Genomic DNA, 21,408 nt, shown 5'->3' with positions numbered 1-21,408 from the left:
TGTACAAATTTTTGTGTTACTGTGTTTTCCCTTGGTATACAGAGGCATTGCATTGCTAGGTCATGTGTCAACTATGTTTAACTTTTTTATATGTGTGTGGTATTGGGGAATTGGCCCAGGGGCACTCTGCCACTGAACCATATCCTAGCCTTTTTTCGTTTTTATTTTGAGACTGGATCTCTGTAAATTGCCGATGCTGGCCTTGAAATTGCTGATGCTGGCCTTGAACCTGCATCTGCCTCAACTTCCTGAGTCGCTGGGATTATAGGTGTCTGCCATCATGCTCAGCTTATGTTTAACTTTTTTTAGGTACTTTTTTGAGGTTTTCCAAGGAAGCCACATTTTATATTCCCCCCACCAAACTGGATATGGAGGTTGCATTTCTCTATATTTTCATCAAGGCTCTTGTACTTTTTTTTTGCTCCAACCCTGGAATCAGCCATTTCTTCATGAGTCCTATTCCTTTTAGGGGAAATTAATATTTAGAAACCAAATCTGCTGCTAGGTGTACTCATTACATTACTACTGTCCAGGTGATATCCAGGTCATCAGTGGATAAAGCTAGAAAATATACGTATGTGCACACTTTTACATACACGTACACATTTGCATTTCTATTTTATGTCTCAAAGAATCTGTTTATTTAATTTCATTAGTTCACACTGATACCTAAAATTCCAAACCAACACTGTAGAGTTCTTTCAGGCTTTCCTTTTTCACATTGTAATTCCCTTCCCCTGTCAGAAGGGAACTGTCAGAAACCCTGCTGCTATTGCTCTTACAGTTAATTATTTGATCCATTTCTCCTTATGTAGCTAATTTCCTATCACTGCCATATTTTCCCTTTTCTGTTTCTTATATTCATAGGCTCTGATTTGCCACTGGACTTTCCTCTCACTGACTCCTCACTTTTCCAACATTTGGATGTCTCTTTTACCCACTGGAGCTCTCTGACTTCCTATGTCAGACTGTCCCTTCACATGAATGCCCTTCTCATCTTTCTTGCCCTCTGGTATCCCACAGTAGGTTGTCCCTTCTGCCTAAATGACTTTCTCACTCTGCTAGGTCTTTGACATTCTAGGCCATCTCTACAAAAGGATATCTGCCTGATGTTAATTAGACTGACTGTCTCTGACTCTCCCATCCACAGATGTCCTTCCTCTCATCCTGCTCCCATGTTTATTAAAAAAAAATTATTTTTTTTCAGTACTGGGTGCTGGGGATTAAACCCAGGACCTCACACATGATAGCTAAGTGCTTTACCACTGAAACCACTGAGGTACATCCCCAGGCCTATTTATTCAATTTAAAAATATATATTTTTAGTTGTAGGTAGACACAATGCCTTTATTTATTTACTTTTGTGTGGTACTAAGGATCAAACCCAGTGCCTCATGAGTGCTAGGCAAGCACTCTACCACTGAACCACAACCCCATTCCCTATTTTTAAAAATTTTAATAACCTTTTTTCTTTTCTTTTTGTTTTTAAAAACTTTTGATTCCATAGTTATTATTAATACATACGAAGTTGCAAAAATAGTTCAAAGGGTTCCTGAGAATTCTTCATTCATCCAATATTTCTGGGTTACATTTTACATAAATATAGATAATGTCAAAACCAAGAGGTTGACATTAATTCATTGAGTGTAAATAGTTGTCTGCCATTTTCATTTAACTGTCATCAAAATTAAGATGCAGCACAATTCTGTCACCATAAAGATCTCCTTAGTGCTACCTCTTTGTAGTCACACGCACCCTTTTCTCCTGACTGTTAAGTATTTAATGACTTTTTAAAATTAAAAACATTAGTAGAAGTCATAGGAAGAATTGAGTTAGCATAGAGATAAGCTGTGTTATATTCCTGAATGGGAGGACTTAATACCATTCTTACTCCTGAGTGAGGTCCGAGTTTGGAATTCTAATTTTCAAAGTTGATTGTAGTGATGTTCTGTTCCATCCTGCTCCATCTCTGAGTCTTGGGGCTATTAAGAGGAGTATTCCCCCAGTTCCTGGCTTCATGTAGAAAGGCCAGCCTAGGCCTCTCTTCTATAAATTATAATTTCTTTAAGTTCTCTACCAATAATTCTCATCCTTCCTGCAAGCTTTCAGAGTGTAGGCCTAAGGGTTGCTGTCTAGTTTTGTTATTCCTATGAACTCTTATCCTTCAGTTTGACTTTGCTAGTTTAATTTTTTTTTCTAGGCTTATGGCATCTGTATATTTCCCTCTTTTGCTTTTGAATTTGTCTGTTTCAACCCTTTAACATGATTAGCTTTATCTAGAATTTCTCCATTCAGTGTAGGAAGGAATGCTTACTACCTGTCAGCTCAATATGGCTATAATACTTTTAAGAAATTTCAAGTCTATAGAAAAGTTGAAAAAATAGACATTCCAGATCCATATACTCTTTATTTAGATTTATCAGTTTTCACCATTTTGCCCCTTCTCACACTTCTTTCTCCTCCTATACTGTCATAGCCATCCCTTCCTTTCTCCTTCCCTCCCTCTCTCCCTCCCTATTTCTCTCTCTCTTTTTCTTTCTTTCTTCTTTTTCCCCGGTGCTGGAGATCAAACCCTTGCACATTCTAGGCTAGTGCTCTACCACTGATCTACTTCCTCAACCCCTGGGTGTTTTCTTGAATTAGGACTTAATCAGTATTCAGAAAGGGCATTTGGTTATTTAATCTCTTTAGTCTCTTTTAATTTAGAATGATCTTGTTTTTTATACTATTTAAAAAAATTTTTTTAACATTATGAGTTCCAGTCATTTGTCTTATAGAATCTTCACATTCTAAATGTACCTAATAGTTTCCTCATGATTAAATTCAGGCTAAGTGTTTTTGGCAAGAACACTGTATAGCTGGGCACAGTGGTACATGTCTATAATCCTAGCTACTTGGGAGGATGAGGCAAGAGGATCATAAGTTTGAGGCCATGCTAGGCAACAGGTGGGACCCTGTCTCAAAAAAAAAAAAAGGGTGGCTGGGATTGTGGCTCAGTGGTAGAGTGGTTGCATAGCATGTGTGAGGCACTGGGTTCGATCCTCAGTTCCACATAAAAATAAATAAATAAAATAAAGGCATTGTGTCCATGTATAGCTAAAATAAATATTTAAAGAAAAATAAAAATAAAGAACTCGGAATGTAGTTCAGTGGTAGAGCACCAATGGGCTCCAATACCCAGTACTAAAAAAACAAAAAAAACAAAAAGCTATATAGGTGATACTTCATACTTATCATTGTATCACATTAGAAAATGTGTCATGCTAGCATGTTAAACTATTGGTTATGCTGTTAGAACATTTGGTTAGGGTAGTGATTGTCATATCTCTTCATTATAAATATATATTTTTTCATTGGAAATTAATAATTCATCTTTGGAATGATACTTGAGGTACTGTGAGCATTCTTTTTTTAAATAATCACTAACCTGTTCAGAATCATTTTTGATGCTTGTCTTTGTTAGTAATTATATTGTAATTCAATACAACTTATTGACCAACTACTTATACACTGTTCATGCATTCATTACATAAGTATCACTGAATGGATACCACATCATGTTCAGTGCTCATCTTTGGGGGTACATGATGAACACAGTCTGGTGGGTGCCTTTATAGTACCTACAGGGAGGTAGGAGAGCTTGACATAAATAGTCACACTGGTATATATTTATAGATGGTGATAAATGTTATAAAGGAAAGAATGGGGCCCTGAGAGATAAGTTGAGTCATCACCTTTCTTGGGGGTTTAGAGAATACTTCCTGTGAAAGTGATATTTGAGCCAAGGTCTCAAATAAGAATTATAGACCTCTTGACTCTTTTTAATCTTTTTTTTAAACATCTTTTGTTAGTTACCAATAGACACAATATCTTTATTTTATTTGTTTATTTATATGTGGTTCTGAGGATGGAACCCAGTGCCTCACACATGCTAGACAAGTGCCTACCACTGAGCTACAATCCTAGTCCATTGAGTCTATAATATTTAATCTATAATGCTTTTCTGTTAATTTTAACTGACAAATCATATGGTATCTGATGATATATGGTATCTCATGCTGAATTGATAATAAAGTAATTTATTATTTAAATTTCCTTACTTAGTATTTTTTACTATTAACTAAATTATAAACTGCTTGATGTTACTGATAATGTCTGAGACTTGAATTGATTATAGTACCCTGTACACAGATGTACAATAACTATGTTGATCTATTACTAATCTGTTTACTAATATTTTTTATATAATGACTCTGAAGCATTGTAGGTATATATTAAATGTGCCAGATTTTGTGTTGTGAGAGAAATTTCTTTTGCTCTGAGCATTAGACATTGTGGCATCTTTGTCAAAATGGAATGGTATATTTTTTTGGGGGGAGGGGATAAACTTTTATTTAGGAAAAAAGTTAGATTTTTAACTCATAGTGAACATCAAGAGATATTTCATAAATAGCTAAATATGAAAAGAATAATGCTAAAAAACAAGTGGATTCACAAACATATCAAATAAAATATTATAAATAAATAAGAAAGTGTCCCAAGCATTATAAAATAAACAGAAGTTATACGTAGGCAACCTACAGAAGAAATAGAAATAAAGAATAAACAAATGAAATAGACTGATTCTCTTCCTCCTATAGTTATAGTAATTTAATTTTAATTAAAGTAAAATAGTGGTAAACTATTCATTTTTCATCATTTCAAAATTCTAAAAAAATTGATAAAAAGTAGTGTCTTGGTCATTCAGGTGGCTAAACAGAATAAACTCAGTAATTTATAAACACATATGTAATGCTCACAGTTCTGGAGGCTGGCAATCATCCACGAATTTTGGGTTTTGTGAAAACTTGCTCTCTGCTTACAATAGGATAATTTGTTGCTGAATTCTGACATAGTGCAAAAGCAAAAGGCCAGGAATTTTCCACTCTCTTTTTTTTTAATTTTAATTTATTTTTATTGTAAACAAATGGGATACATGTTGTTTCTGTTTGTACATGGAGTAACAGCATACCATTTGCGTAATCATATGTTTACATAGGGTAATGATGTTTGATTCAATCTGTTATTTTTTTCCTTCGCCCCACCCCTCCCACCCCTCTTTTTCCTCTATACAGTCCCTCCTTCCTCCATTCTTGCCCCCCCCCCAGCCCTCATTATGTGTCATCATCGGCTTATCACCGAGATCATTCTTCCTTTGGTTTTTTGAGATTGGCTTATCTCACTTAACATGATATTCTCCAATTTCATCCATTTGCCTGCAAATGCCATAATTTTATTATTCTTTATACCATTCGGAATGGTATATTTTTGAAAATCATTCTTAAATGTAAATAATTAGACAGATTTTTAAAAAAAGAACGTGTAGCTTATTGTCTACCTAAACTTAAACAACTTAACAGGAACTAGTCAATAAATAGAAGTCGACTAAATTAATAGCCAAAAGGAAATATTCCAAATCAGTTAAATCTCATGAGTTTATTTTCTTATTTTAGAGAAACAATATACTTTCATGTACTCTGAAGACTTAAAGTTTGTAATTTTGCATTTCTGACTTCCCCCACCCTTTTCATGTTTTCCTTGCTTAGACTTTCTGGGGAGATTGTAATCTGACTTCCTTCCCATATATACCCGTAAGAAGCCAAAACAGAATTTCCAGTATGAAAAGAAAATTTTGAGAAATAAAGGAAATAGATAAGCATGGACATAATGAAAAAAGAAATAATAGTTAGCATTTATTTATCACCTGCTGTGTACTCTTGGCATTCTGTTAAATAGTTGACACACCTAGTATATAGTACTAGCTGTACTATATACTATAGTATAAAAGTATCCAGAGGATAGTTTTATTTATTTATTTTTTAAAGTTTTTAGTTGTAGATAGACACAGTACCTTTATTTTATTTATTTTTATGTGGTGTTGAGGATCAAACCCAGTGCCTCACATGTGCTAGGCAAGTGCTCTACCACTGAGCTACAACCTCAGCTCTCAGGATGCTTTTGGATTGATTAATGCTAAGAAAATCTTAGAAATGGTACTTGACTTGGGAGGCTGAGGCAGGAGGATCACAAGTTCAAGGTCAGCCTCAGCAATTTAGCAAGACCCTAAGCAACTCAGTGAGATCCTGTCTCTAAATAAAATATAAAAAAGGGCTGGGGAGGGATGGATTGTATAGAGGAAAGAGGGGTGGGAGGGGTTGGGGGAAGGGAAAAATAACAGATTGAGACAAACATTATTACCCTATGTATATGTATGATTACACAAATGGCGTGACTCAACTTCATGTACAACCAGAGAAATAAGTTTTACCCCATTTGTTTACAATGAATCAAAATAAATAAATTATTTTTTTAAAAAAAGGACTGGGGATGTGGCTCAGTGATTAAGTGTCCCTGATCAATCCCCAGTACTCTACAATTGAAAAAAAAAAAAAAACCCAAGAATGGATGAAATGGTACTTGAAGCCATGCTTGGTGGTACATACCTATAATCCCAGGGTTCGGAAGACTGAGGCAGAGGAATTACAAGTTAGAAGTGGACCTCAGAGGCTGGGGAGATAGCTCAGCTGGTAGAGTGTTTGCCTCGCAGGCACAAGGCCCTGAGTTCGATCCCCAGTACCGCAAAAAAAAAAAAAGAAGTGGACCTCAGAAATTTAATGAGCCACTAAACAACTTAATAAGAACCTGTCTCAAAAAACAAAAAGGACTGTGGCTGTGGCTCCTTGGTTAAGTGTCCTGGGTTTAATATCCAGTATACACACATGCACACACACACACACAAAGAAATGGTAATTGAAACAGTTTAAGAAGAATAACCATTATGTACAACTATAATGCACCTATAAAAATGTGGAAAAAATAATCCAGTCATCGTTAGCTTTTTGAAACTAATATCCCTTACTCCATGCTTAAATTTCCACACTTGAAAAAAGTTCTATAATCTTTCTTTTCTAATGGAAATTTAAGATTTATCCCATTCAAAATGATTCCCTTCCTAACATCTGAAAGTTTTCTTTTTCTTTTTTTGTTGTACTGGAGATTGAACCTAGGGGTACTGTACTTACTCATACCCCCAGACCTTTTAATTTTTTTTAGAGGCAGGGTCTCTCTAAGTTGCCAAGACTAGTCTTGAATATGGGCTCCTCCTGCCTCAGCCTTCTAAGTCACTAGAATTACAAGTGGCAACCACTGTGATAGACCCTGAAATTTTTCTTCTGAAGCAAGTTCCTTTTTTGATATCAGGGATTAAACCCAGGAGCACTTAACCACTGAGCCACATCCCTAGCTCTTTTTTATATTTCATTTAGAGACAGGGTCTTGCTAAGTTGCTGAGGCTGACTTTGAACTTGCAATCCACCTGCCTCAGCCTTGAAGCAAGTTCTGTTGTACAATCAAGTATATCTTCTATGTTTAGTTCTATGGTTATCCCTTAGAATTCATGGTGGATTGGTTCCAGGATCCCTACAGATACCAAAGTCCACAGAAGCCCCCATATCTTTTATAAAGTGGCATAGTATTTGCATATAACCTATGCATATTCTCTAGTATACTTTAAATCATCTTTAGCTTACTTATAAAACCAAATACAATGTAAATGTTAGGCAAATAGTAGTTATGCTGTATTTTTTAGGGAATAATGTCAAAAAATATCTGTACATGTTCAGTACTGATGTGGGTTTTTTCCTGAATATTTTCCATCTGTGGTAGGTTTAATTTATAGTTGCAGAATCCACAGATATGGATGACTAACTGTATTTTGATGATTGTAAACTTATAGGTTTCTAGAATTTATTAACTTAAAGATTTTAAAATGTATCCGGTGGGATGAGGTTTTATTGTTTACCATTGTCTGTATATATTTAGAAAATATTTTATCCATGTATATTTAAAATTTATAAGTATAGTTTAATAACTTAAAGTGTAAAACAAATTTGATTTGCTTTTTAGGTTTAAACAAGTCTCTTGAGTGGTGTTTTCTCACTGATGGAGAATTACTTCCAAGCAGAAGCTTACAACCTGGACAAGGTGTTAGATGAATTTGAACAAAACGAAGGTAAGAATTTACACTGGTGAATATGTTTGGGTTTATGATATGGAGAAAGAGAATACAAGGATCTAAGGGGAAGCAGTACTTGTTTTTTTTGGTTGATGGTTCTAGGGATTGAACCCAGACCCTGCGCATGATAGGCCAAGCACTCTACAATGAGCTACATCTCCATTCCTTTTTAAAACATTTTGTTGTGAGAGAGTCCTGCTAAATTAACTGGGTTGGTCTCAAATTTGGAATTCTTCTGCCTCAGGCTCCCAAGTATCTAGGATTATATGTTTGCACCACTGCCCAGCAAAGATGAAGTACTTTAAAAAAAAAAAATTCAAGTCTGATGGCTTAATGACAATAAGAACATAATATCCAGAGGAAGAAATAGTATTTCTTAGTATTATGTGCCAGATACTTACATGGATTATATCATTTAATGTTTAAAACAATCCCATAAAAGTAGATCTTCTAGTTTCCATTTTATGAATGAGAATAGAGTCATAGAGAGGTCAAGCAATTTCCTCAAAGTTACCTTGCAAACAAGTGAAGTGGCAAGAGTAGGATCCAGGAAGTATGATACTAAATCCTGAGCTCTACCTACACTATACAATTAGTTTATGGCCAAGACAGACTTTAGAATGTGTGCTTGTATCTCCAGCACTAAGAAAAATAACTCTTGCCCAGCATGGTGGTGCATGCCTGTAATCCCAGCAGCTCAGGAGGCTGAGGCAGGAGGATCCTGAGTTCAGAGCCAGCCTCAGCAAAAGTGAGGCACTAAGCAACTCAGTGAAACCCTATCTAAATAAAATACAAAATAGGGCTGGAGATGTGGCTCAGTGGTCAAGTGCCCCTGAGTTTAATCCCTGGTACCCTCCCACCACGCCCCCTAAAAAAAAAAAGATAAAGAACTCTTCCATGTCGATTGCTGTATTAGTCAGCTTTTTTTGCTGCTGTAACTAAAAGATCTGACCAGAGCAATTTTAGGGGAGGAGATCTTTGAGGGCTTGTGGTTTCAGAGATCATAGTCCCTAAAAGGCCGGCTCCATTCCTCAGGGCTCGAGGTGAGGCAGAACATCATGGAGGAAGAGTGTGGCAGAGGGAAGCAGCTCACATGGTGGTCAGAAAGCAGAGAGAGAGACTCTACTCTCCATATACAAAATATATACCCCATGGCCACACCCCCAATGAACCACTTCCTCCAGCCACACCCCACCTGCCTCTAGTTACCACTAGCTAGTTAATCACATTAAGGATTAATCCACTGATTAGGTTAAGGCTATAACCCAATCATTTCTCCTCCAAACCTTTTTGCATTGTCTCACATATGAGCTTTTGAAGGTGATACCTCATATCCAAACCATAACAGTTGCCCAGTAAAGATATATTTTAAAACTAATTTTAAAAGATTTACATTTTTTAGTAACTGCCAATGTGGTTAATTAGATTATACATCTCAAATCTCAGTCTAGAAATGTCTGCCTAAGATTTAGAGAAGCCTTTTCCCTAAACTATCCTCTCAAGTTGACTTGGAATGGATAAGTCATAATTAAATCTTTTACCTTTCCCACTCCCCCCCTTTTTTCTATTTCTAACAGAAATGGCATATAACACATTTATGAAGTAATATTTTTTTCTTTCTCAAAACCTGGATTTTAGTAATGTTCTTCAAACCATCGTGATAGTCAGCGATTCAGGTTACTCTTTGAGAGCTGTTAGGAAGACAGATTAGTTTTGATTTCATTATTTTGTGTCTGTGATGGAATAAGCCCTCAATAGAATATGAGATTGTAGAGATAAGGAAGGAAAAGGAAGAGGAAATTTACCTGGAATTGCTTACTTTTCTCATTGATGACCCAACATAGCTCATATCCTTAGGCTCTTACTGATTCATGTGAATGTGAAATCTGATGATTTGGGATTTTATTGGATCTAGGTAGGTTTTATAACCTATCAAGTTAGAAAGTATATTTTCCTCTGAGTTTCAACCATTTATATAAATATTTTCTTAACACTTCCTTCAGTTTAACTCTGTGTATTATAGTTATTTAAGTCACTAAATATCTAGGTATTATACCTAATCCTGTGAATACTATACTTCCAGAATGTCATTGACTAAACCATTAGTTCATTACATTAGTCTCTTTGTGACTTTTACAGACTAGTAGGGTATTTTGTGTATAGTTGTTTTACAGTATATTTTGTTTGAATCTGTAAAAATATCTTATCAGATATAGCACTTACTTACAAAAAATTACTCCTTTAAACAAGAAGGATTTCCAAAGCCTGCTTCTTGGTTGTAACTGTGTTACTTTTGTTTGAACTTAGTTTTTTTGAATCCCAGTACCACCTGGTACCTTAGAGAGTATGCTTTAATGAAGTGATTTCTCATTTTGTATTACTTTATTTCCTTCAATTAATGGAAAATATTACACAAAGGCCTGTTGATTACACTTAGTATTTACCTTTATGCCTAGGTATTAGTGATTGAAAAATGAAAATTTTAATTCCTCATCATTCTTGTTGGAATATCATTAGGTTATTCTTGTAGAAGAGTATCTCTTTTATTTCAGGAACCAGCTTATTTAAAAAGGAAAATTCAAATTATTAAATCTCAAATTTTTGCCAGACTAAATTTGGATTTAAACTTTGGACTTAGTAACTCAGAGGATACTAAGACCATTCTTTACACAATTGGGTGTTTTATGGCTTCTTTGTAGCTTCATTTCACTGTTTTCTTATGCTAGTTATTTTCTTACCCCAAACAGATTTAGTAATTGTTCTTTTAAATTCTTAAGATTGAGGCCATGTTTTTCCTTATTCCCTATTTGTAAATGACTCCTTTTCTAATCTTTAAACTTTCTGAAGCTTAGTCCAGTTCCTTCTGTCTCTGTAAATTCAAGCTCACTTACCTTATTCTGAAAAAATGTCTTTCTAGCTAGGTGTAATAGTACATGCCTGTAATCACAGCAACTCAGGAATCTGAGACAGGAGGATTGCGAGTTCAAAGCCAGCCTCAGCAAAAGTGAGGCGCTAAGCAACTCAGTGAGACCCTGTCTCTAAATAAAATACAAAATTGGGCGGGGATGTGGCTCAGTGGTCAAGTGCCCCTGAGTTCAATCCCTGGTACCCCCACTCCCCAAAAAAGTCTTTCTGCTCTGAATTTATTTTCTGTTCCTACATAATAGTTTTTAATATATAGGCTACTCTATACTGTTAATTACATGTTCCTGTGTATTGCATGTATTTCTTATTTTCCTAACTAGATTATATACTTCATAGAGGAATGAGCTATCATTTAAATCTTATTCCACAGCCTAGTCTTTTACTCACCATATATTTATCATATATCTGCTATGTACTAGACACTATGCAAAGTGAGGACTTACACTGATGGAACAAAATGATTTCTGCCTTCAGAAATCATTCAGTGGATAAAAGGAGGTAAATAAGCCATTGTATTACGATGTAGTAAATAATGAACAGGGTGCTAAGGGTACGCTGAAGATTGATACAAATATATCTTCATAATTTCAGCACCATGATTATCAATTACTGGAGGAAGAAAGTAGGAAAGGCACTCAGTGTATTATTTCTTGTATTTCTGACTTACTTAGACATAAACAATAGCACTATAACTCAATTTGTTAAAAAGTAAACAAAAATGTTAATGAAATCATTCTAATTGATAAACTATAAGTAAATCAATTTAATTAGGTAAGCACTTTTTGCCAAATGTCCTTAAACAATATAAATATGAACCTAATTAATAATGTACTGTGACATGGTATTAAGCAGAATTTCACATACTTTAGCAAACTTTCAAAAAAACTCATAATAGGCACATTTTAAATATATATAAATTAGGTAATAGTATAATAAACCTCAGTGCATCTGTCACCCACCTTCAACAGTTATTGACCTGCTGCCAGTTTCATTTCATTTATACCTTTATCTGTTCCTCACTTCCTATTTCCTGTTTTTTTTTTTCCTACAGTTTTTTTCTTTCTTTCTTATTTGTTTATTTATTTATTTTCCTGTGCTGAGGGATTGAGCCCAGGGCATATACATGCGAGGCCAGCTCTCTATCACTGAGCTATATCCCCAGCCCTTTATTACAGTTTTATAAAGGTAAACTTTATATTCTCTAAAATACATAATTCTTAACTGCAAAGTTGTTTTTTTTTTTTTTTTTCCCTCTCTTTGCTTTGTTTGAAATGGGGTCTTGCTAAATTGCCTAGGCTGGTTTTGAACTTGTGGGCTTTGGAGAGCCTCCCATCTCAGCATCGCCAGTAGTTAGGAGTAGAGGCATGTACTCCCATGTCTGGCTACACAGTTTTGAAAAATGGAGATAACCATGTAACCCACATCCCAATCTCAATATAGATTATAGAGCATGCAGTCTCATAGAAAAATTCATTCATTTTCTTTCCCACTAAATTACTCTATTCTCACTACTTTTTTGTTTTTTCTTCCCATCTTAGATTTTTAGTCTGTACCCAGCCTTGTATGCACACACAATCCAAAGTTGCTTTCCCCTCTTGGGTGTGAGGGTCAGTTTTATGTTATTAGATTAACATAGAATTCTTTTGTTGTTGGAAAGTTTTCAAATATTATCATTTGATGACATGTAATTATAGGGAATTTCTTAAATATATTTTCTTATTCCTAGCAAAAAATTGGATACCTTTATATTCTAGAAATATTTTATTTTCAAATATCCTGGGAATGTTTTACTTTTAGAGTATACTTGGAAATGTTGATTAACTTAGCCCTGGTAGCTTTTCAGTATTACCAGTACAACTTACTGCAACTACTTATTTTTTTTTTTTCAGATGAAACAATTTCTCCTAATTTATTGGACACAAAGTGGAGTAAGATTCTAGATCCCTCTTCTCACCAGCTGTCATTTAACTCTGCATTGGCCAGTGTGAATGATTCTGCAATTTCTAGTGAATCACAACCACAGCTAAAAATCTTCTCTCTGGCTCATTCATCTCCCCTGACCAGGGAAGGAGAAGATCATTATGCTAATGGACAGGACTGTAGTCTAAATCCAGAGATTGCCACAATGTGGATTGATGAAAATGCCATCACAGAGGATCAGTTAATTAAGAGAAACTATAACCGGGATGATCAATGCATTGCTGTTGAAGTGGGAGATACGAAATGTGGAAACCTAACTTGTCTGCCAGATGAAAAGAATGTTCTTGTGGTAGCTGTCATGCATAATTGTGATAAAAGAACATTACAAAGTGATTTGCAGGATTGTAATGATTATAATAGTCAATCCCTCGTGGATTCTTTTAGCTGTTCACTGGATAATGAAAATAGACAATCTAATCAATTTAGTATTAGTATGAATGGGTCCACTGAAAAAGATATAAACTCTGAAAAACAAATGGATCCATTGGATAGACCAGAAACAGAGGAGGACTCTGTTAACCATCTATGTACTGCTTCATCTGGTAATCTAGCTAATATCTGTTCCCCTTTACAATTAAAGGATAATGAAAATATAAGTAGAGATCCCTCCATACCTGTCGTTACAAGTTTAACAGTTGAGTCAGGAATCTCCCAGGGAATAGATGGAGGTACTGATGTTAAAAAGCAAGAGAACTATATACCAGGCGAAGACCTCACAGACAAAAACAGCTCTCCTACGACAGATCTAGGGAATCCAAACCCCTTTTCCCACTTGAGTGAGGAGCTTTTGACAAAAAAAGAGCCAGCAGAGGGGAGACCAACTGAAGAATCCCTCAGGTCTGGTTTAGCTTTCTGTCTCAAACTAGACATGCCTAATGAGTCTGGAAGGGATAATAGATGTGAACAGTTTTCAGATTGCCTTGTGCCTACTAACATTAGGGCTGATGAAAATGAAGGTTACAAACATGAAGAAATTCTTGGTACTACAGAATTTCTTAATATGACAGAGCATTTCTCTGACTCTCAGGAGGCGACAAATTGGAGATTAACTAAACTACACGAAATGAATGATACCCAGGTAAATGAAGAAAATGAAAAGTTTTTACAGATTAGTCAGCCTGAGGCCACTAATGTTGATAGTGCAGAAGAGTATGCTGGAACAGTAGATGCAGGTATAGATTTACAAGGAACTTGCATGAATGAAGGTGAAGGATGTGATTTCTCCACTGTTATAGATACACCAGCAGCAAATTCTATCTCTAATGGTTGTGATTCCTATGGAATGCAGAGCCCAGTTGTTTCTTTTGTTCCAAAGACTTTACCTTCCAAAGAAGATTCAGTAACAGAAGAAAAAGAAATAGAGGAGAGCAAGTCAGAATGCTACTCAAATATTTATGAACAGAGAGGAAATGAGGCCACAGAAGGGAGTGGATTGCTTTTAAACAGCACTGGTGACCTAATGAAGAAAAATTATTTACAGAATTTCTGTAGTCAAGTTCCGTCATTGCTTGGACAATCTTCCCCCAAGATAGTAGCAAACTTGCAATCTATCAGTGTTCCTTTTGGTGGTGCGAGACCCAAGCAACCTTCTAATCTTAAACTTCAAATTCCAAAGCCATTATCAGACCATTTACAAAATGACCTTCCTGCAAACAGTGGAAATAATATTAAAAACAAAAATGATATTCTTGGGAAGGCAAAATTAGGGGAAAACTCAGCAACCAATGCGTGTAACGCATCTTTGGGAAGCATCTCTATTACTGATACAAATGGAGAACATTTAGAAAGTTATGAGACTGAGATCTCCAGTAGACCGTGCCTTGCATTAGCTCCAGATAGCCCAGATAATGATCTCAGAGCTGGTCAGTTTGGAATTTCTGCCAGAAAGCCATTTACCACTCTTGGGGAGGTGGCTCCAGTTTGGGTACCAGATTCCCAGGCTCCTAATTGCATGAAATGTGAAGCCCGGTTTACATTCACCAAAAGGAGGCATCATTGCAGAGCATGTGGGAAGGTAAGTTGCATGTATCAGCTCAGAAACCTGGCATGTCCAGTTTGTAATACTCAATTAGAAATTAATAAAGGCAATATTCTGTGCGTAAATTTGTGATTGAGAAAACATATAAATAGCTTTAAAATTCTAGTTCTAATAAGTTTCTATATAAAAAATGACCTCGCTGATTCTTTTTTTTTTGTTGCCAAAATTCATGCTGAATCAGTTTCTATGAAGAGATGAGAATTGAGGAAGTGTTAACTTTGTGGTTTCTATATTGACAGATACTTGGTTAATGGGATCATTTGAAATAAGGAAGTTTATTCTTTCAGCTTAGAAAATAGTTGTGATTTACTTCATATTTTTTAGTTCTTTAAAATTTGATTATTACACTTAGATTCCATCTCACTTTATTTTATTAAAAATTTTGTTTTTAGTTGTAGGTGGACAGCATGCCTTTATTTTGTTTATTTTTATGTGGTGCTAAGGATCAATTCCAGTGCCTCACATGTGCTAGGCAAGTGCTCTGCCACTGAGCTACAGCCTGAACCCTCCATCTCGGTTTTTTAAATGGAATTTTTGCCATTATACTAGATATTCTGGGACTTAATATAGACATACATACATATTTTTGTCTTTTTCCCCCCATAAAACTTAAGTACAAAATAGAGTTGAAGATTTTAGATCCTTATGGCAAGTTTATAAGAATAATTGATATTCCTTAGCTCTCCTCATGTTATGATAGCTAATAACACAACTTACTAGTTTTTTTTTAACATACACTGTAAATAAGGAAGAAGGGGAATTTTATATTTTTAAAAAGAATGTGAGGAGCCAGGTACATTGGTGCATTCCTGCAATCTCAACTACTCAGGAGGCTGAAGCAGGAGGATCGCAAGTTCAAGGCCAGACTGAGCAATTTAACAAGACTCTCTCAAAATAAGAAGACTGTGAATATAGCTCAGTGGTAGAGGGTCCCTGTGTTCAATCCCCAGTATCATAAAAGGAAAAGAAAAAAAAGAATGTGAGGTTCAGTGTCAGATCCAGATTCAAATTTTAACTTTCTTACTATTAACTATGTAAATTTACTAATCCTTAGTTTTCTAATCCATAAAAATAAGCAAAAAAAAAAAACCCCAAAGTGAGTAATTTTCATTGGGTTGTTGTGAAGACTACATGAGATTACAGAAGTAACAATAAGTGCATTAATTAGGATACTTTCAACTTTAAGGAACAGAGTATTGACCCTCAGTGACTTAGACATACGTGACATTTATTTCAGATAAAAAGAAGCTCTTAGACTCAATTATGTCTGGGTACAATGTCAGGATCATGGAAGTTCTCTTCGTCTTCCTCTCTTGGTCTCAAGATAGTAGTTCAGTTCTTAAGTATCAGGTCCATCCTGACAGCCTCCTAAGTGCGAAGAAATTGGTTGGCATTGGGGCAAAAGAGCCTGTTTCTCTTTCTATGCTTTAAGAATTCCTAGCATCTTCCTTTAACTCATTGGCCAGTTTTTGACAACAGGTCTTAGATCGGTCACTGGCAGAGAGGATCAGGATTGCCAAGATAAGCTAATCAATCATAATTTATTTCTTGGGACTCAAAGTTGGTCAGGCACAGTGTTGCCTTAACAAAAGAAGGATTCTGTTGACAGACGAAAAGGTAAGGGTGGTTCCTGGTTGAGCAGTCAGCAAAGTTTACTAGAAAGTCCTAGCACAGAAGAACCAAGATGGATAGTAGGAGGAAGTTGAAGCTGAGTCTGGGTTGTTGATCTCTGATTATTAAAGATTTAAGAAAATAGTGTGTCTGATTCCTAAATATTTTAGTCTGTATTTGTTAGCTAAAGTAGAACTATGGTCAGTAGACTGAACAGGACAGTTTTATAAAAGGAGATTAAATTCATCATTTTTATGTTATTCTGTTTCACTTTCTCTCTCTATATATATAACATATATATATATAACACTTTATGAAATTTTTGTTTTCTTAAATGACAAAAGTATTTTTGGTACAGACTAGCATATCCTAATGTAATGAGAAAATTAGGGGGCTGGGGAGATAGCTCAGTCAGTAGAGTGCTTGCCTTGCAAGCACAAGACCCTGGGTTCGATCCCCAGCACCACAAAAAAAAAAAAAAAAAGAAAAGAAAAGAAAATTAGGTACTTCATGTGGATTGAGAAATAAAATTATGATAAAGTGCAAATAAATTGAGAAATTAGATGGAAATTTTGCTGAGTGAACTTTGTGGAATTTATGAACTCTTATGGGTTATGGATTCATAATTCCATCTTCCCCATCTCCATTTATCTCAGAGATGGCTATAAGGATTGATGAGAAAATCCTTGAGCTTTTCAGAAGGAAAGGACTTGTAAACATAGGTATACTTTTTCTATTAATCAGATTTTACTGGGAAGTTGCTAGAAGAATACTGTGGGCAACTATTGAAAAAGGAAACTTAATTTGTTCAAGCCAGTAGAAATTAAACATAATCAGTAATTTCTATACTTAAGTATCTACAGTTAAATTATCTTTACTCCACATAAGCCTCTAATATATGCAAAGAATAGGTCCAAGTTTACACAGCTTATAAATGCCCTTCCCGACTTTAAAGTTAGTACTTTTTCCTTTAGTCATTCTGCTTTCTCTTGCATACATCCTCATTCATACCAGAAATATGAAGAGTTTATTTTTTTTCCAGGAATTTTTTCAGGTTAATTTTTCTAAGATTTTGTGGAATGAGTCAGGAAAGCTATAATGTGAAAAAAATATATATATAGTCTTAGATAAGTATATACCCACACATATACATATATACTGAACAAAGTTCTAAAATAATGTGAGAAGAGTGGGATCATGCAAAGCATAGCTGGATAATTAACAGTAGGAAAGGGGAAATAAATTAATCTTACAGAAGGATGGGTTACTATTAAAAATATGCTTGAATATAGAAGGGGTTAAAATTGTGAGAATTTACTTAATATGATACAGAGTTTATATTCAGCTATTATTACATAGTGAATTCCATAATTGTTATTCATCTTGGTATAATATTAGTGGAGTACAAAATAATTATGCTAGAATATAGGAAAATATTAAAATGTAGCAATTTTTTTCTATATTATTTTAATGTGGAAGCTCAAGACACATGGGTTGCATTCTTTTATTGTTAACTGGAAAAGCATTTCACACATTCTAAAATGACCACAAATGTTTTATTTTTATGACTTCACACATTTTAAATTTAGATAATCGCTTTATAGAGAAACATAATCTCCACTTCCCTGTTTGATAAGCAATAGAAAGAATACTCTGTAGTTATCCCCCCAACATTGCCCTGTAAGTTCAAATTATCACCATTATTATATATCCTTATTAATTTCCTGTGGAAACTGCTGATTCCAGCATATTGTGATTATTCATCCTCTCTCAAACTCCATTTGCCTTGAATATTATACCCCTTTTTATTTGATCATTTGACTTAAAAAGCCTTGGAGAGGGGGGCTGGGGAGATAGCTTAGTTGGTAAAGTGCTTGCCTTGCAAGCACAGAGCCCTGGGTTCGATCCCCAGTACCGCAAAAAAAAAAAAAAAAAAAAAGCCTTGGAGAGCCATTGAATTTCAAAGTATAGGAAAGATGAGTTTTTTGAGGATAGAGAATTTCTTTAAAAATAGATTAATAAAAACCTTTTATTTGGTCACCCATATTGGTACATGCCTGTAATCCCAGTAACTTGGTAGGCTGAGACAGGAGAATCACAAGTTTGAGTCCAGCCTCAGCAATTTAACCAGATCCATAACATCCTAGTGAGACCCTGTCTTAAAATAAAAAATAAACAGGATGGAAAAAAAAATTAAAAGCAAAAAACAAAATAGGATGGATGTGGCTCAATGGTAAAGTACCCCTGGATTTAGTCCCCTGTACCAAAAAACAAAACAAAACAAAACAGAAAACATTTATTTGGCCATTTGCAAGACTTGTCACACTGTTTTGATTATTTTCACTGATGTGACTAGTTATAATTTACTAGGTGTCAGTTGGTAAGTAACTGTTTACTATTTGATTATAGTAGACTTTAAAATATAAACTTTGAAAGTAGGACTCATGCAGCTGGTTCAGTGGTGCATTCCTATAATCCCAGTTACTCAGCAGGCTGAGGCAGGAGGATCACAAGTTCAGAAGCAGCCTAGGCAACGTAGACCCTGTCTCAATAAAAATTTGAAAAAGGCCTGGAGATGTAGCTAAGTGTAGAGTATCTCTGGGTTTAATCCCCAGTACTGGGGGCGGGAGAGTAAAACGTCATGAACTGGTGCTTAAAATTTAGATATTTTATATTTGAAATGACATTAAAGGAGAGAATAACATTTTTTTGAATCCTTAAACTTTATGCTAGGTTTATATAGTTTAGCATCACACTTCTCTGAGATGTAATTACAAGTGAGCAAATGTGCCTTAGAAAAGGTGAGAAACTTGCCCAAAATCTCAAGAGTTTATAAATGAGAATGTGTAGATTTTTAATATAGATAAGTCATTTTCTTTGGACGGACATTAGGTTTGGGCTGTCACAAAGACCTAATGGGAGTTTGAAATTTGGATTTTTAAGGAAGACAAGAAGTGATTGGTACTATCAACTGATGAGGCAGATTAGCAAAGTTAGCAGGCTTTTAGGTTGTACTTACTCTTGTGAACTGCAAAATAGGAAAAGAACATGAAAGGCACCAATTCATTGAGAGAAGAGAGATTTAGTGGCAGTAATAAGTCATTTCAAAATACCCCCATTATTTTTCTACTTTAATTGATTTTTAAAAGTATAATTCAAAATGATGATTTTTAATGTGTTTATTAGTGGTTCGAATAGAACAGAGAACTATAATGAGAATGTGTGCAAAAGAGCCCTGGAATTGGTATGAAGATTTCTGCGACCATTTCCTCTTCTGTAAAAGGAGGGATTGCATAGTTTCTTTTTCCTTGCTCCTATGAAAAAACTCTATTTAAAACAAAAAAAAGAAGGAGATCCAAGATGGCAGACTAGAGGGAGGCTGCGTTCCTTGTCGCTCCGTAACTCCGGTTTCAAGCAGAGGATATCTGTTTCTCAGTGAGGCAGTTTTGCTGCTCATTGATTCCCTGCTGTTTACCCCATTTGTCTGCTGTGATGACCTGCAGTCTGCCAGCATATCGACACCTTTTTTGAGTGCAGATTGCTCACTGTCAGGCGTCTGTCATCCGCCATTTGCCTGCCTCTCACCTGTCCATCCCTGCCTTACACCTATCCATCACCCAGTGCATGAGGTTCACCCCCGGATCGTACGACAACAGTCAGCAAACTGATCGTCCACCGCCACTGGAGCACCAGCTGCCTGCTGTTGCCTGGAAGTTCACTGTTACACTACCTGCAGGTTTGATTACACGTGGCTGCTGCCATTTTGAGACAACAGCCAGGCCCCATAGGACCCTTGACCCGACTGACTGAGCCCCGTCTCCAGGATCCCTTAGCCCGACCGATCACTCCCTGCCTCTGGGGCCCTCACATCGACTGACTGCTCCCTGTCTCCAGAACCCCCAGACCAACTGATTGCGCCCTATCACCGGGACCCCAGACCGACTGCACCCGGCATCCAGGATCCCACAACCACACCAAACACACCGGACCTCCAGGACCCCTGCCAGACCAACCGCACCCCACCTCCAGGACCTCCAGCTGACCACGTCCACCCCTGAGCTACAGCTCCCCATTTGCCAACACATTTCGAAGCCAGCGCAGCCATCTTGGATAATCCTGGAAGCCGTAGCTCTGATCTTTGGGTGGGGCAAAACCCATCCTGAGATGCCGGCTGGAGGCTTGAAGCTCATTGTCAGGTACCTCTCATGCATCAGGCTACTGAACACTGGGAGGTTTCATTAGTATATGACTGTTATACTGTAGATTTTCTTTTTTTCTCCTTTTTAAAAATGTAAGTTTTTATTTCTTTACTTTTCTTGCTCTCTTTTCCTTTTGTTTATCTGTTCCCTCAGAGTCCCTTTCTCCCTCTTTTGCATGCTAATATCCAATTTCTTTTGATTATACTCTCACCCTTTCTATTTTCTAGAACTTCTGTATATTCTTTTCTTATCTCATTAACAGCCACATTCTACAATCCTCTGCATCCTCTTTGTCCTCCATTAGAAACTGCAGATCTTATTGCAAACCTGTTTGTTTTACTGAAGATAATATTTGAACTCATTCTGTTTACTATGACAATTTTGTTATTGTCTCCATAGGGCCTATTTGGTCTAGGATTGCATAGTGTCTGAATTGGGCACTGCTAATATTGATCTCCCCTTAAAGAAAGGGTTTTGGAAACCTATAGGGCCACTATAAGCCTTTAGGGGGAAATCTGCAATACCCCAGATCTGCACTGCTAGAGGGGAAGATACATGAATGATAATACCAATAAGCTGAAAGAGCAAGTGCAGGAAGCAAA

General features: G+C 36.0%; 1 protein-coding gene across 1 annotated transcript in view; it reads left to right on the top strand.

The window, feature by feature from the left end:
- Zfyve9 (zinc finger FYVE-type containing 9) overlaps window positions 1-21,408 on the top strand; it is a 141,234-nt gene that overhangs the window by 4,476 nt on the left and 115,350 nt on the right. Inside the window, 2 exon segments of the mRNA XM_047546644.1 lie at window positions 7,945-8,050; window positions 12,868-14,972. Coding sequence (XP_047402600.1) covers window positions 7,981-8,050; window positions 12,868-14,972 — 2,175 coding nt within the window. The 5' untranslated portion in view covers window positions 7,945-7,980.

This window comes from Sciurus carolinensis, chromosome 1 (assembly GCF_902686445.1).
Source record: "Sciurus carolinensis chromosome 1, mSciCar1.2, whole genome shotgun sequence".
NCBI lineage: Eukaryota > Metazoa > Chordata > Mammalia > Rodentia > Sciuridae > Sciurus > Sciurus carolinensis.
Note: the sequence above shows the minus strand (reverse complement) of the source record. Positions and strands in the feature narration are given on the sequence as shown.